Below are 15,083 nucleotides of genomic sequence, written 5' to 3' on the forward strand. Positions count from 1 at the left end.
TTTATTGAAATGTGTGTTGCAGCACGAAGAGTTTTCCTAGGTGTACAAACTTTTACTTTGTACTAATTCTAAAAATTAGAGAAAACACTTGAAATTCATCCACTGTAGGACTAAAATCTCCTCTTTAAAGGGTTTAGGGCATAATAAATATAGTACAAAACTACGCTTTCACAGGCACCCAGTAACTACCTCTCGTTCATCCAGCATGTGTTTACGCAGTGTCTTTGACGGGCCATACCTGTAATGGGCACATCTTGAAATTGCAGAATGCACAGAAAGCACCAAGGATCTCAGACCTTTGGGATGGGAAAACACTTCTTCCCAGAGAATCTTTAAATGTAGGGCATTTGATATGCAAAAATAATGACTAGTACCTATTAGCTCACAATCAAAGTAAGCATGGCTCACACTTCTGCACAGACTTTCAGCTCAGTTTGGAATTGCCGAGGGGGCTCTCATCTTAGGCGTGGTCAAGGGGCTTCCACAAAATAAGAAATGTTGGCAGCGTTATCCAAAAAGCAAAGACAATGTACTTGGATTAGAGCTCCTAATTCAGGGAGGCTAACACATGTAACTCCTCTATTGAGGAGAAAGATCAAGATTTCATTTCCTTAATGTTTATAATAGTGGAAGCCAGCTGAATGAGTAATATCTATATAATAGCTTTCTCATTTCCTTTTCTCTGATGCATCCACTTTATCAAAGCATCCCCAAAGAACTAAGTAGCATTTTGTTAAAGGGTAAGGCCAGAATATATTTAACAAGAGCCATAAAATGTTATTTAACTTCATAAAGGAAGTTTTACCAAAACTCACTACCTCCTTGAAACAGAACAGAGAAAATGAACCAAATGTCATGAGCCAAATTTTACTCTTCAGATTGAGCATAGTTTTTATAGAGACCATTCATAAATCTAAACAAATGCCTATAGTAAAGCCAGAAGACAGCCCCAGATGATACATTTATTCTGCTAATCATTCTAAAAAAGCTGAAACTAAGGCTTAAATACTTCTGAGCCAAAACAGACAGCTAAAAATCCTTGTTAAATGTACAGCAGCTTAGTAAAGAAAAACGCACAGATGAGATAGACTTTTTTTTAAATGATCTATAACCTTCATATGTAATAGATAAGAGTTAAGGGAAATGGTTAATCCGAGCTTGGTTCTCAAGAAATAATGAAATGGATTAAATATTTTCTGTGAGTAAAAGACTTAACAAGAAAATCAGTTCATATTAGCTCCAAAATAATACTGATAAGGAGTGTCCTTCAAGAAGGATTTTCTGATCTAATTGCTATTGTCAAAGTTGGTACAGGCTTAAAACAAATACCTCTAATGTGTACCCACAAACCAGACGAAATTAGAATAGGCTTTCCCTAAAGACTTGGTAAACATTCAATTAAAACTTAACAACTGCAAAGTATAAGCCAGCCCCTCCTCTATCAGATATCTCGGTATAATGTACTTGGATAACATCAGATATCTCAGTAAAATTGCTGGAACTTTCACAGGGGTTAAATCTTACTGTCCATTTTTTTTTAAAGTAAGGTGATTGAGGTATTCCCCGGGATAAAATTAACTTGCATTGCAGATTCACAATTCCCTTATCTATTGTTTCAATATTGGAAAGAGGAAGTGATGTAATTACCATGCCTTTAGGCTGATAAGCTAAGTTTCAACTGCTCATAGTGAAGAAAAATTATTTTACTGATATTTTCAGTCAAATTATGAAATCACATCCTATTTTCCAATGTATATTCTACCCTGTTTCACAGTGCTAATGTATTTACCTTCATTTTTCTTGATGGTAAAATTCGGATTGTTGACCATTTCTGGAAGAAGGCTGTATAAGAAATAATGTCCGTTTTTGGGCTCATCTTTGTCCGTGGCACTCACTGTTTGAATGACCTGTAACATAAAACTTGACGTCAGCACTTCTGATGACATCAGAGGGCTTGCTCTGCCTTTAAAAGCTGAGTGACATTCCTTTAGTAGAGTGATACTTGGGTCCAAGGAATATTTTTCAGTTTTCTAAGTTGTTATGGATGGTTCACACCAAGAATAAGGAGAAACATTCATCACTTTAAAACCTAGCTTTGATAAGCTGATGAAAATTAGGGTCATTACTTTTGTGTCCATTTGGTATCTGTGGCTTGAAATGGCAAATTTAAGGGTATTTGAAAATTCCACTGGGCAATTACAGGCTCCTTTCCACTTTGAGTATGTACGGGCTTCAAGAATGAAATCTGTAGTTGTTACAGTGACTGTATTGTGGCTCTCGGGAGGATGTTGGAGGTAAAGTACTTAAATCTTGAATCCTCACAACTCCTCTTTCATTTTACTCATTAGGTTACAAGTGTTTGCAAATAGAATGTTCCTCGGCACAAACATCACTGCCACAAACCTTTCTGAAGAGTTGCATCTCTTCCCTCCCAATAATGAATACTGTTTTTAAAGCTAGCAGATAACACATGCAAACAATGCTTTGGAGTGTATCCTGAGATGAATAAATTATAGGGATTAGAAGAATTACCGCCGTGCAGAGAACTGTTTGGATAGATACACATACTCAGAATTGGTGCCAGTTGAATGTGCTTATTTCATTTGCAAAGCTGCATTAACTTAGTGCTAAGTTGTTCCTTGGGATGTCAGAGAATTAGCTTAATACTTCATATTTATGAGTCTGTGATATTAATAACTTCCATATGAAACACTGGGCAACAGCTAATGTAGTAAAAATTATAGCTTAAATTACTACTGTAAATAGTTACAACATAATTTCTACCAAAAAAAATGCCTATGAAGCATGACAGTCAAGGGTATAATCAGATTTACCATAAAAAATTAACAGGGAAATACTCTCAGGTTTGTGAAATTTAGAGAATTATGATGCCTAATGTTGTATCAGTTTAAACAATTATGTGCCAGTGAACTTTGTCAGTGTCATTAAAGAGAAAAAAATGGATCACTTCTTTGTGAGAAAGAGACATCATTGCCTTGTAACTTATCACCTAAATAAGATATCACCACAATTTAAGAACATTTTCAATAGCTGTGAAGTTTTGCATTGTTATCACCCACATGCTATACAATAAGCAGTGCATCAAGGTTATTTGGGGCATAAATGAAATAACTTCTCTCATTTTCTATTTCTCCATTTTTGTAAATGGAACATATTCCTACTTTGTAGGTGTTTTACTCTTGTTAAAGACCTTGTGAAATGTCTTATAATTGTACTTAGCTTGAGTAACAATATAACAAAAAATAGCACAAAATATAAGTCATGGTGGAGACAGTGAGATAGTCATTAAGTTGATGGACTCTGAAATACAGCTGCCTTGACAGAAGTCATAGCCTTATCCTTTACTCATTGCATGAAATGGAGGGATTTACTTAACTCTTTGAAACTCAGTATTCCTAAATTTTAAATAAAAGAATACTTTTCTCATAGGGTCGTTTTAATTCTTTATGTAAATTCATGTCAATCTGTTAATACAGTGTCTGGTTCCTAGTAACTGTTCAATGAGTATTAGTCATCATCATTATTATTTATTATTTTTTGTTAAGGTCACTACCATTTATTCATGACATAGCACATTGATAAGTATAACAACTTAGATGTTACACAAACAGGGGCCTCGCTTTCATCAGATTAGGTGGGAAAGCAATTATATTTACTATATCTAAACAGCTAGCATATTTGCCTTGACATTTAGGTGCAGAGAGATTCCTTGGGCTTCTAGTTTTATAAAGAAGAAAGACTTAAAGTACAAGGGAAAAAACTGTGAAATACAGATGAATCTTTTATAGACAACCTACATGTACAAATATTTAACAGAATAATTTGACAAGAGCCTTCTTTTAGGCAGTTATGAAGAACAAAGGGGGAAAAGTTACTTGTGAGCACATGTAGCATCGTCTTCTCCCTTTACCCAGTTTTGTTTCAAAAAGACTTCTAGGGCTTCCCTGGTGGCGCAGTGGTTGAGAGTCCGCCTGCCGATGCAGGGGACACAGGTTCGGGCCCCAGTCCGGGAGGATCCCACATGCCGCGGAGAGGCTGGGCCCGTGAGCCATGGCTGCTAAGCCTGCACGTCCGGAGCCTGTGCTCCGCAGCGGGAGAGGCCACAGCAGTGAGACGCCCGTGTACCGCAAAAAAAAAAAAAAAAAAAAAAAAAACGACTTCTATTCCCAAGTGCACCTGTTGAAGAAATCATTCCTGAAGTGTGTGAGCACATGTGAAGAAAAAGAGCAAACAAAGGATGTCTCCACAGTAGCTGTATCAATTTACATTCCCACCAACAGTGCAAGAGGGTTCCCTTTTCTCCACACCCTCTCCAGCATTTACTGTTTGTAGATTTTTTGATGATGGCCATTCTGACCGGTGTGGAGGTTCCTTAAAAAACTAAAAATAGAACTACTATATGACCCAGCAATCCCACTACTGGGCATATATTCTGAGAAAACCATAATTCAAAAGAGTCATGTACCAAAATGTTCATTGCAGCTCTATTTACAATAGCCAGGACATGGAAGCAACCTAAGTGTCCATCGACAGATGAATGGATAAAGAAGATGTGGCACATATATACAATGGAATATTACTCAGCCATAAAAAGGAACAAAACTGAGTTATTTGTAGTGAGGTGGATGGACCTAGAGACTGTCATACAGAGTGAAGTAAGTCGGAAAGAGAAAAACAAATACCGTATGCTAAGACATATATATGGAATCTAAGGAAAAAAAAAAGGGACATGAAGAACCTAGGGGCAAGACGGGAATAAAGACACAGACCTACTAGAGAATGGACTTGAGGATATGGGGAGGGGGAAGGGTAAGCTGTGACAAAGCGAGAGAGCGGCATGGACATATATACACTACCAAACGTAAAATAGATAGCTAGTGGGAAGCAGCCGCATAGCACAGGGAGATCAGCTCGGTGCTTTGTGACCACCTAGAGGGGTGGGATAGGGAGGGAGGGAGATGCAAGAGGGAAGAGATATGGGAACATATGTATAGCTGATTCACTTTGTTATAAAGCAGAAACTAACACACCATTGTAAAGCAATTATACTCCAATAAAGATATTTTTAAAAAACACATGAAAAGATGCTCAACATCGCTAAAAAAAAAAAAAAAAAAAAAAAAAGGATGTCTTGTATTCTGGGGTGGGAATCATTTGTAACTAAGAGCATTCTTCACGTGTATTTAATGGATAGAGCTCCTACAAGCAATACCATTTCTAAGTCATCTGCATGAAAAAGACTCATACGTGCTGGCGAGTGAATCTACATGTTACGCTCTCACAACCAAAAGAAAAGAGTCAATAATTTAGCTTACCTGAAGTAAATGAGTATAATTACCTGTCATACCACATCTCAGAAGTTTGGTCTAAATATTACATCTGCAATAAATATTTTTTGCACCATTTATTTAAGTCAGGAAATCTGTTAGACATGCAATTTCTGAGCTTGCTGAACCAAAAAGTCTTGGGACAGGGCCTAGAAATCTGCATTTTAAAGTCTTGTAGGTGATTCTGATGCATGCTTAAGTCTGGGATCCACTCTTTTGAGTCAAGGGAGAAGATTGGTGTCCATAGGTCTCTTATTACTGTTCATTAGAAGAGTTTGTACTGTCAAGTTTACACCAAAATCAGTGCATGATGTGTTGGGAAAAAAGTGATGAAATGGTGAATCTTTAAATTAACTTCCAAATATCCTATGAACTAGCTATGGTTAAGACTTTGGTTTAAACCATTTTTGACACTTCATTTTATTTTAATGCAATGGCCACTGTCTGATCATTTTCTCTGAGAGTAGATGCCTGGTAGATCACTTGAAGGACTTTATGCTATTAAAATGCGTTAAGTTACCCATATTTAAAAGGCTGAAATTTTCATTGATGTAATAACGTCTGAACACATTTGGCTTTAAACAACAGAAAAAAAAGAATAGATTTATTCAAGGAAGTGCACCTCCACACAAGCAGATTTTATAGGTACACTGAGTTGATGGCAAATGAAAACTGCATGCATTTCCCACTGTGAGCTACTTTGACATCAGCTGATTTTTAAGTAATTGGACAACTATTTCATGAAAATGATATAAAAATTTCTGAAGAGGTCATAGATTTTTAATAGTAAATATATAGCATTTAGCTTAAATATTTTCCTTTCTAGCAATAAAGTTAGGATGCAGTTGAAAAATCTAATGCTTGATAACTTATTGTGGATTAATTTCAAGGGAAGGTAAAAGCTAATATACTTCTCTATCAGAAAAACAAAGCATATCTGAGATCGGGCATAAGGCAATGAATTTCAAGGCCATACTTGAATTTCCATGGGAGCAGACTCTGATCTATTTCTTGAGAGTACTGATTTGAAATCAAATGACCTTTCTAAACCTCAGTAAAACTGAAAAGAAATTTTTTTTCAGAACTGTCGGCCATATCATAATTCTCTTTTTAAAAAAACTATTCATTGTTTATCAATAATGCTAAACCTTAGATCGCTTTAATTAATATAGTTTATTAAACATTATTTTAGATTTTTATAGTAACTCAAAAGAAGTTAATAGTAGTAGGTTTCACTGTCATTATTAACTTTTCAAAAGGCAAGCCGCCAACAAACACATTTCTGATTATCTGATCTGTTGACAACCTTAAAACTCTCTTGGAATCTATTAGAATATCCCGTGAGTTCCTGTAGTTATTGTTCATTGATTTGTTCTTAGATGATAAGTTGGGTTTTTTCCCCCCCTCACTTCTATTAGAACAGTGTCTGGCACATAGTAGCTTTTTAATAAGTATTGTCTAAATGAATGGATGAATAAATAATCGTGTCAGGCATGTTTTAGCATCACCACTAATTCTTATGTAACTTTGAGAGGTAGGTATGAAGAGACTTATCAGAACGCTAGCGCATCAAAGACATTGTAACATCTGATCCCAAGTAAATTAGGTAACAAACTCCCTACATCTTCCTGCTCCGCATGTCAGACTGCCTCAAAATCTTGTTGGCATTCATATCTTCCGCACGTGTACTTCAGTTAAATTGGGGCTTAGACTTCCAATATTTTGGAGAGTGCATAAAGATGAACTTATCCATTCTTGACATTTATGTTCTTTGCTTTATGGATATTAAGGTTCCCTTTTGATTTCGAAGGTAGTGGAAAGAGAGTGAGTGAGGAGACATCAAAGGCAGTACAGCATAGTTTTTGGTTTTCTATTCATTCTTTTGCCTATTATTGATAGTTTATTTCTGGTTACCAATGTAAACGTTCCTGAAATACTAGCTCCTATTTCTTAGAGCAGTAGTTTTCAACTTGAGGAAGGAAAAGATGATACATGAAAGTAAAATTGTATGAAATCATTTATATATACACATATATGAAGGAAAAGTCCAGAGCTTTTATCAGATTATCAATGGTGTCCATAACTGAAGGGAACAAAACAAAATACACTAAGAGCCATCCCCTGAAAGAGCGGTCTTAGCAAATACAAATTTTGTCTACAAGAGAAATCAAGTTATACCAATGATAACTAATTGAAAAAGGAGGACATACAGGAATTTGAGGAAACTATATGAAAACCCACGTGACCCAATTATCCTCAGTTATTTCAAAACTGTGTAACATAGTTCAAATTGAGCACTGCTCATATCCCTTTAATGGACAGTTCCTGGATACTTTTTTTATAATTTGTAAGGCAATCCAGTTTCTATCAAGATTTTTCTTTTCCTCCCCAAAGTGTTGTCCCATGTCACATTTCTTTGCATGAATATGTCTTTGTCTTTAAAAAGTATTAGGTGGCTATTTAGAGCATGTATCTTAGAGGTCTGACCTATAGAAAATACAACAGGAGAATGTAGATTAGATTGTATATGTTTCTTTTAAACACTAAGTGAAGTCCTCAGTCCTCTTGGTAGACATCTGGGGCCTGTGCCTTCATTCATCCACCACAGAACTTCTGACATTTTCCTCAGTTTTGTTCTTTTTCATTCCCTTTCCCTTTACTGTAACTAAGTTAAGGTAAAATGATACAAAGCAAGGACTCTTAAAGGATGTATTTATACAAAGTTTGAATTTTCCAGTTTCTCCTGTTTCTTATTTTCTTTTGCTTGTCTCTGCATATTTCATCTGTATTTTGTGCATCTCTGAAATGATCAATATTTTTGAAAAATTACTCCATCACTTGCTGTGCTTTGAAAACCTCATTAGTAAAGTCCACAGTTTTTAACATAATTTAGAAGTCTCACCTGCCTTTTTAGTCTTATCTCCTCTCCATCTTCCACTACACAACTTCACAGGAATATTTCCTGATGCCTCATTAATATCATAAACATTACTTCCTAGGCTGAAAATGCATCCTATTTATTCTTCTTAAGCAAGATTTTTCCAGCTGGCTTCCATTTGCCACTAGTTGTATAGTGTTCTCTGAAGGAAATTCAAAAGATCTTATAATCAACTATGTTTGATAAATGCCCAAGACCATTTGGTTCCAGCCCTTTGGGGATTCATATGTATTTATAAATGCAAGGGGATCTTACAGTGAAACAAAACCAGTAGAAGATAATGTTCTTTAATTTCGTTTAATACAGTGGTTCCCAATCTTATTGGGAAAAACATGCGCACACACACCCCCAGACACACCACACACCATACCATATACTGACATGCTATACCCTAAAAGTGTTTCTCAGGCTGTCACTTTAAGACACGCTACCCTCTAGAATATGAGTCTTAAAGGCCCGGAGACCTCTTTAATCTCCTTTTGAAGGTGTTGTATCTACATAGCTTGGTGGTTATAGCACTAATTCCATTTGCATCTCTGCCCTTCCAACAGTACATCAGCTTCTCTTGGTACCAGATCTTACCCAATTTATGTCACTAACACAAAGCCTAATAAGACTAAAACCTCCTAATAGCTAGTGTCTTTTTTACTTTCTTGAAAAAGACGTGCTCATCACCATGGCTTCCATGAACAAATAAAAACAAGCATACACGTGTGCATACCATGCTTCCATCTAAATTCTTATTTACTAACTTGTAGGTTGAAAATAAAATAGAGAGAGAACATCAGTCAGTAACAACCCAAGATTTGTAAATAATCCTTTATACCATTGTTTTTTCTGTGGATCATCAATCCTAATATTTAGGTGAAGGGCCAGAGTAAAGCATGTGGATTTGGAATCATGCAAGAGGTTCAGTCAAAGCATATAGAGGCTGCAAACATGACTTCAAAAAAGATTTAGATTGTATGTGTTCCTGTAAGTTGATTCTGCTGTACTTTAAAAAATAATAATTATATTAGCCCACAAATTCATATGGGGAGGAATGAAGTACAAGCCCTTTCTTCACTCTTGACAAATACACTTGTAAATTATCAGAGGAAGAGTTATTCCAATACAGGGAAATAGACTGTCCTCTTTTATACTGACCCATTTAGGCATTGTTTATAGTGTTTTGCTCCAAATCAAGGATCATAAATATATAACAATAAGAGCAATAAAAAGAACAAAGACAATACTAATAAAGTATTTTGCTTTTGAAACTATGAAACTAGTTAAAATATATACTAGTAATAATTACAATTATTTATTGAGCACTTGATATTGAGCTAGATATTTCTAAAATGTGAGAGTTTAAACTAACAGCAGTTAAAACCCAAGGTCACAAAACTAGTAAATGACAGAGCTGTGACTCAGACTTAGATTGTGCTAGTTTCAAACCTTCAAACCTTCAAAAATTCCGAGTTTTTAAAAACTTTTTTGCCTTTTTTTTTTAGCTTTTCCCCCTCTGTCAAAATTGCACTCTAAAAGTTACACTTCTATTAATGACTCTCTTGAAATTTTTTTTTACATGTGAATTCTTCAAATATTGTTTTATACATCCCACTAATCTGCCTTCCCCTTACTTCACCTAAAGTAAAATGAAAATCATATTTTATGCATTTTGTTGAGGCCATGAATTTCATCTGTTCTAAAATCAATCCTGTCTCTCTCTTGTGTATGCAGATAGATCCTGAAAGATGCCCTCCGGCAGGAAAGTTAAAATTAAGTCTCCTATATTTATTGTTTCATGAGTGTTATAAGATGCCATAATTTCATTTCATTGTTTCACATTTATTAGAAAAAGACCAATAGAAACTAAAAATATACATAAATATGGTAGCAAACTCATTTATTGCTGCTATTTATCAAAGGATGATTCTACTTTTCTTATTATGTGGAATGCTTTGGAATAGAGTGTGTTATTGATCACAGGAGTTTTTTTTTTTTTTTCTTTTGAAAAGTGCTCACTCTTGATCAGAATCTTATTCTCATTACTATTTTTCTAAAAAGTGTGTCACACAGGCAATGGAATTTCAAAGTCTGCTCCTTGGGAAGCATTGTGAAATCCTAGAAAGTACAGGGACTGGGGCACCTCCAAGAATAGACTTTGAAGCCCATCTTTCCTACTTTTCATGGCCTTAGTTAAGACCCTTAGTCTTTTATCAGCCTCAGCCCCCATATCTGTAAAATGTCATTGCAACACCAAACTCCCAGAACGGTGATGTTGATTGCATGTTAGATGTCTGTATGTATTATTTCATTCATGGAAGCGTGCAGCCTTCCCAGTCACCTCTCTCCACCTCCACTGCCAGCACCTTAGGCCAGGCTACCATTATCTTTTGCAATTACAACCTTCTAGATGCTCTTCGTGTTTAATTGCAGGTGCACGCGTCTGCATGTGTGTATGTGTGTGTATGGATTTTATTCAAACATAATACTCTTTTTGTCCAATTTCATTCTTGCTTATTACACTCGTATTACAGTTGCTTATTACTCTTATTATACTCAGCCACAGATGTCTTCAATTTTTCAAACAAACCAAGGTTTTTCTCCCTTCAGGGTCTTTGCACAAGCTTATTCTGTTGGCTAGAAGGCTCTTGTTTCCACTTCTTGTATGACTACCCTTTCTTATTTTTGTTCAGTTTCAGCCTAAATGATATCCCTTTAAAAAGTAACTTTCTTTACAACACTACGTAAAGTAGATCTCTGCTTTTTATTCGTTCTCTTCTGTCTACACTGTGTAGTTTTCTTCAACTCCGTTTTCAAAATTTATATTATTGACTCATTCTGTGTTTTTTTATTATCCCTCTTCCTCATTCAGTTCCATTGGAGAGAACACTTTTTTTGTTCTTTTCATTGTCTCCCCAGGTCATATTACAATACTTAGCATCTTGTAGATACACAATAAATACTGTTCAATAAATAAATGAATGATTTTTCATTTGTGCACTCTGTGTCTGTGAATAAAACAAGTGTTTCCATGGTAATATCTGAGAAACTAATTATTGAAATATTTGTCACTGCTAAATCAGAATCATGACTAAAATTTTGTGGATATCCATTACTACATGACAAGCATTGGCTAGATACATATCTGTAAGTACGGGCTATTATCTTTTCTGACCTGTGATATTCCCATGATAAGCAAACTTTATATTGCTGCAGTATTGGTCAGAGATAGAAGGGATTAAAAGAGATAAACCAAAGTATGTTTTTAACCCAGACCTAATTAACCTGATGCTAAATAGAACATCTCGACTTCTATAGATGGTGAAGAAGCTCAAATTATGCTCCAGTAGATTTATTTATAGTAACAGGGGAAGCTCCTTCCTGAAGGAAAAATAGCTGAAGAGGTCGGTTGCTAACTAATTCTCAAACAATAAATATTCTCTGAGACTAAACAAGAGACCTTGAGTCACCCCTGGAAACACAATATTTTCAGTTCAGTCCCTGTGTCAGTGAACCATCTGGAGCACATTACCCTAATTCTGCATGTATGGTAAGCAAGAGGTAAGCACCTGAAATCGTAGAAAGACCCTACTGAGGAGACAAGATGTGGAACAGAGTTATGGAAGGCCCTCTGTCCAACACTGATCACTGATGTTCTCTATTTCTCTTTCATGTTTGGTTTTGAGTATGGTGTTATCATAGTGAAGGAAGATACTGGTTTCTCCTGAAGGAGCTGTTACCTGGTCCTCCACCCATCCCACCAGAGTACCATTCTCTTCAGACAGAACCTGGTTTATCCCCAGCTGACTCCTTTTCAGCACTTGATAGATGTTTCCTATCTCTGGTGGAATGTGTCTTTTCATTAAGATAGTTCCATTTCCTCTCATCTCTTCAACCTCCTTTCTGCCCAGAGGATTTGAGGTATTTTCTTGCAATTCTAGCACATCTAATTTTCTCACGTGCCTACCAGAGGGAAAACGCTATGAGGGAAAAAGACCGAAGTTTGTCTGCCACTAAATCCCCAGTACCCAGCCAAGTCTTGGCATACAGTTTGTGTTCGACAAATATCTACTGTCTGGTCAAAACCTATCATCCTATTAGACACATGAACTTTCAGATATCTTGCCTTCTAATTTTGAAATCCTCAACCCATACGCTCATTTCTGCTTTGGCCATTAAAGAGGAGCAAGTGGAGAGAATCTTTTTATTCATCCTGTTAAACTGAGGGCCAGGTAATTTGTAGATGATTCTATCATGGCATTATTGAATTGGAGACTAAAGGTATACGTCACTTTATAACTTTTAACTTAAGATAAATTACCTGTAACTATTGGGGGAAAATTGTTTTAAATAAGAGTAACTAGCCATCAGAAAATACCACATCAACATCTAATTTTGAAGTGGAGGGATTATTTAAAAGGATTCTAATCAAAAGGGATTCCCGTTGATTTTTTATAATATTGACTGTGAACTCTCTTTGTCATGGGTGGTTGTTACTCTCTTAAGGGAACCAATTCAAGAAAATGTCATCTTTTACTTCAGAATTGTGGGAGGGTGGGAGGAAGAGACAGGACTTCCAGTTCTACTTTCAAAGTACACCTATGCCAATTTAACACAGATGTACCATGACCTAGAGATCTATCTTAGAGGAAGATGGCCTCCCTTCTTTCTTTTTCTTTTCTTTCTTTTTTTTTTTTTGGACTCTTTGTTTAAATGAGTCCAGCGGAAAAGAGTCAAGTGCAGTAGAATTCTCTACGTTCATGTTGATACTGGTTTTCATTTTGTGAGATGTTTTAAAGAACTCTTTACAAAGCCTCACTCAATCCAGAAGATTTTCTACGGATTGAGTTTTTTTAATGGCTTGTGCTTGCTTATTGCTAATGATTTTCAGCTGCATCATCTCCCAGGAAGCTGACCCCCTCGAGTTTAGCCTTAAATCCATATCTTCCAGGCAAACTAGACATTTCAAAGCCACCTGCACTCCTTTCTCTGAGGCTGTTATAAAGCAGACATTAATTGTTGAAAAATATTGAGATGACTATGAATGTAGTGCTAATTCAGTCTTTGACATTTGTTTTGCATGAATGTGATAATGAATATTCTAATTTCAAAGTGAGTCAGCCATTTGTATGGTATTATGAGACATGATTGAAAGTGTATCTATGTTGAACTTATATAAGTGAACACTATTTAGTGTGGATAACAAAAATGAATTTGGGAGAATGTTAAATATAAAAATGAGATACTTGAGCTATTAAAAGTGACTTAGGAATGATATAATGAATCAAACATGAGTTCTGAGTAGCACAAAGGATTCAAGGAATTCAGGAGCTATTTGAACAACTGCGTGTGTTATCAACCAGTCAGCCATATGTCCAAAAATTATGCTGAACAGACAAAGATCTGATTATCTTCATGTAAATATGAACTCTAATAAACATGCCTAAATAGATTCATTTGAGGATAAGATAGTGCAGTGGACACACACAACATAAACATTTTTTCAGAGAATGAGTCATTCATGTTGATTTGCAAAAATCATAAAACAAAGAATCAACTTTTTTTTTTTATTTTGATCTTGCATAGGAAAGGGGATGAAACAATGCATTTTTTTCGGAGGATAAAAACTGCTGAGGAATCATTAAAACCTTGGAAACAGTCAAAATCCACAGGGTAAACCTCCAGATTCCAGGAGGTCCAAAGGCATGCATGTCAATATCACAAGTGAAGCCAATGTGTAATTTTTGAAATATCAGTGCCATTGACTCTCTGAACTTGTGTGATGAGTTTTGCATGAACCGTGGAGTTTTACTTAAATTCTAAAGCCTTTGACAGTTTCTCTGTGGTCAAAAATGTCTGGCTTATAACTCTGTGATTGGCTACATTACCCCAGCAACAATCTGGCCCACACAACCATATCCTTGAAACTGACCTGCATATATTTTGATCAGACTCTCTCCACCAACTGCATTCACCAACTTAGCTAAATTATATTTGCTGCCAAGTATATATACACTCCATCCTCAAAGGATCACAAATAAAAATACTCAAAAGATAAGACCGATAGAGGGCAATTCGACATGATGAAATTAAGAAACATTGAAACTAATGTTAGAATATTATTTTTAAAAAGAGGTCGGTCACCTTTGGCATATGACTGCTGAAGGTGAATGTTTTGATTATAACGACACTTATGATGTCTAAGTGTTTAAAATTACTCAATTTTATTATTAGAATTTTAGCTTTTACTTTGTATGTGTGCACATGTATGTGTATCTTTTTTTGGTAGATGGAAACAATGCCAATCCTTCAGATACAGGAGAGCAGTCTAGGGGAAAATGCCCACTGTTTTATAGGAGAGTAGCAACTTGATCTTTCGTAAGAGTTAAATAAAAGTATAGAGCCACAGTTCTATTCCTTTCTTAGGTGGAAGAAATCTGACTCTTGTCAGGTAAACTGCTCGGCAAATAGTAAGTTGAATTCCTAACACCCACGTGAGGGACAAGAATAGTTGGATTAACAACTCCAGTGTCATGCTGTCAGCTGCTGTTTATTTAAATTAAAATGTCACCATCCAGAAATAAATTAGGAAGTTGAAAAACGATAAATTTCTTTAACATACAGTACTTTGGCACCTTGTTAAAATAAGTCTATTACATTTGTGTTTTTTAGAACTTTACATAGACTATTTCCATTTTGACATTCAGAGTATAGCAGGTTTTGTTTTCGTTCTTCTTTCTTAACTCTCTCCCTCCTTCCTCCCTCCCCCTTCCTTCCTTCCTCTCTCCCCGTCTCTCTCTCTGTGTCTG

The 15,083-nt window shown here is 35.8% G+C and overlaps 1 protein-coding gene across 1 annotated transcript in view; it reads right to left on the reverse strand.

Moving 5' to 3' along the window:
• Positions 1 to 15,083, reverse strand: part of CDH8 (cadherin 8) — a 375,449-nt gene that overhangs the window by 54,793 nt on the left and 305,573 nt on the right. Inside the window, exon 10 of the mRNA XM_032614776.1 lies at positions 1,790 to 1,907. Coding sequence (XP_032470667.1) covers positions 1,790 to 1,907 — 118 coding nt within the window. The remainder of the gene's footprint in view (positions 1 to 1,789; positions 1,908 to 15,083) is intronic.

This window comes from Phocoena sinus, chromosome 19 (genome assembly GCF_008692025.1).
Source record: "Phocoena sinus isolate mPhoSin1 chromosome 19, mPhoSin1.pri, whole genome shotgun sequence".
NCBI classification, from domain to species: Eukaryota; Metazoa; Chordata; class Mammalia; order Artiodactyla; family Phocoenidae; genus Phocoena; species Phocoena sinus.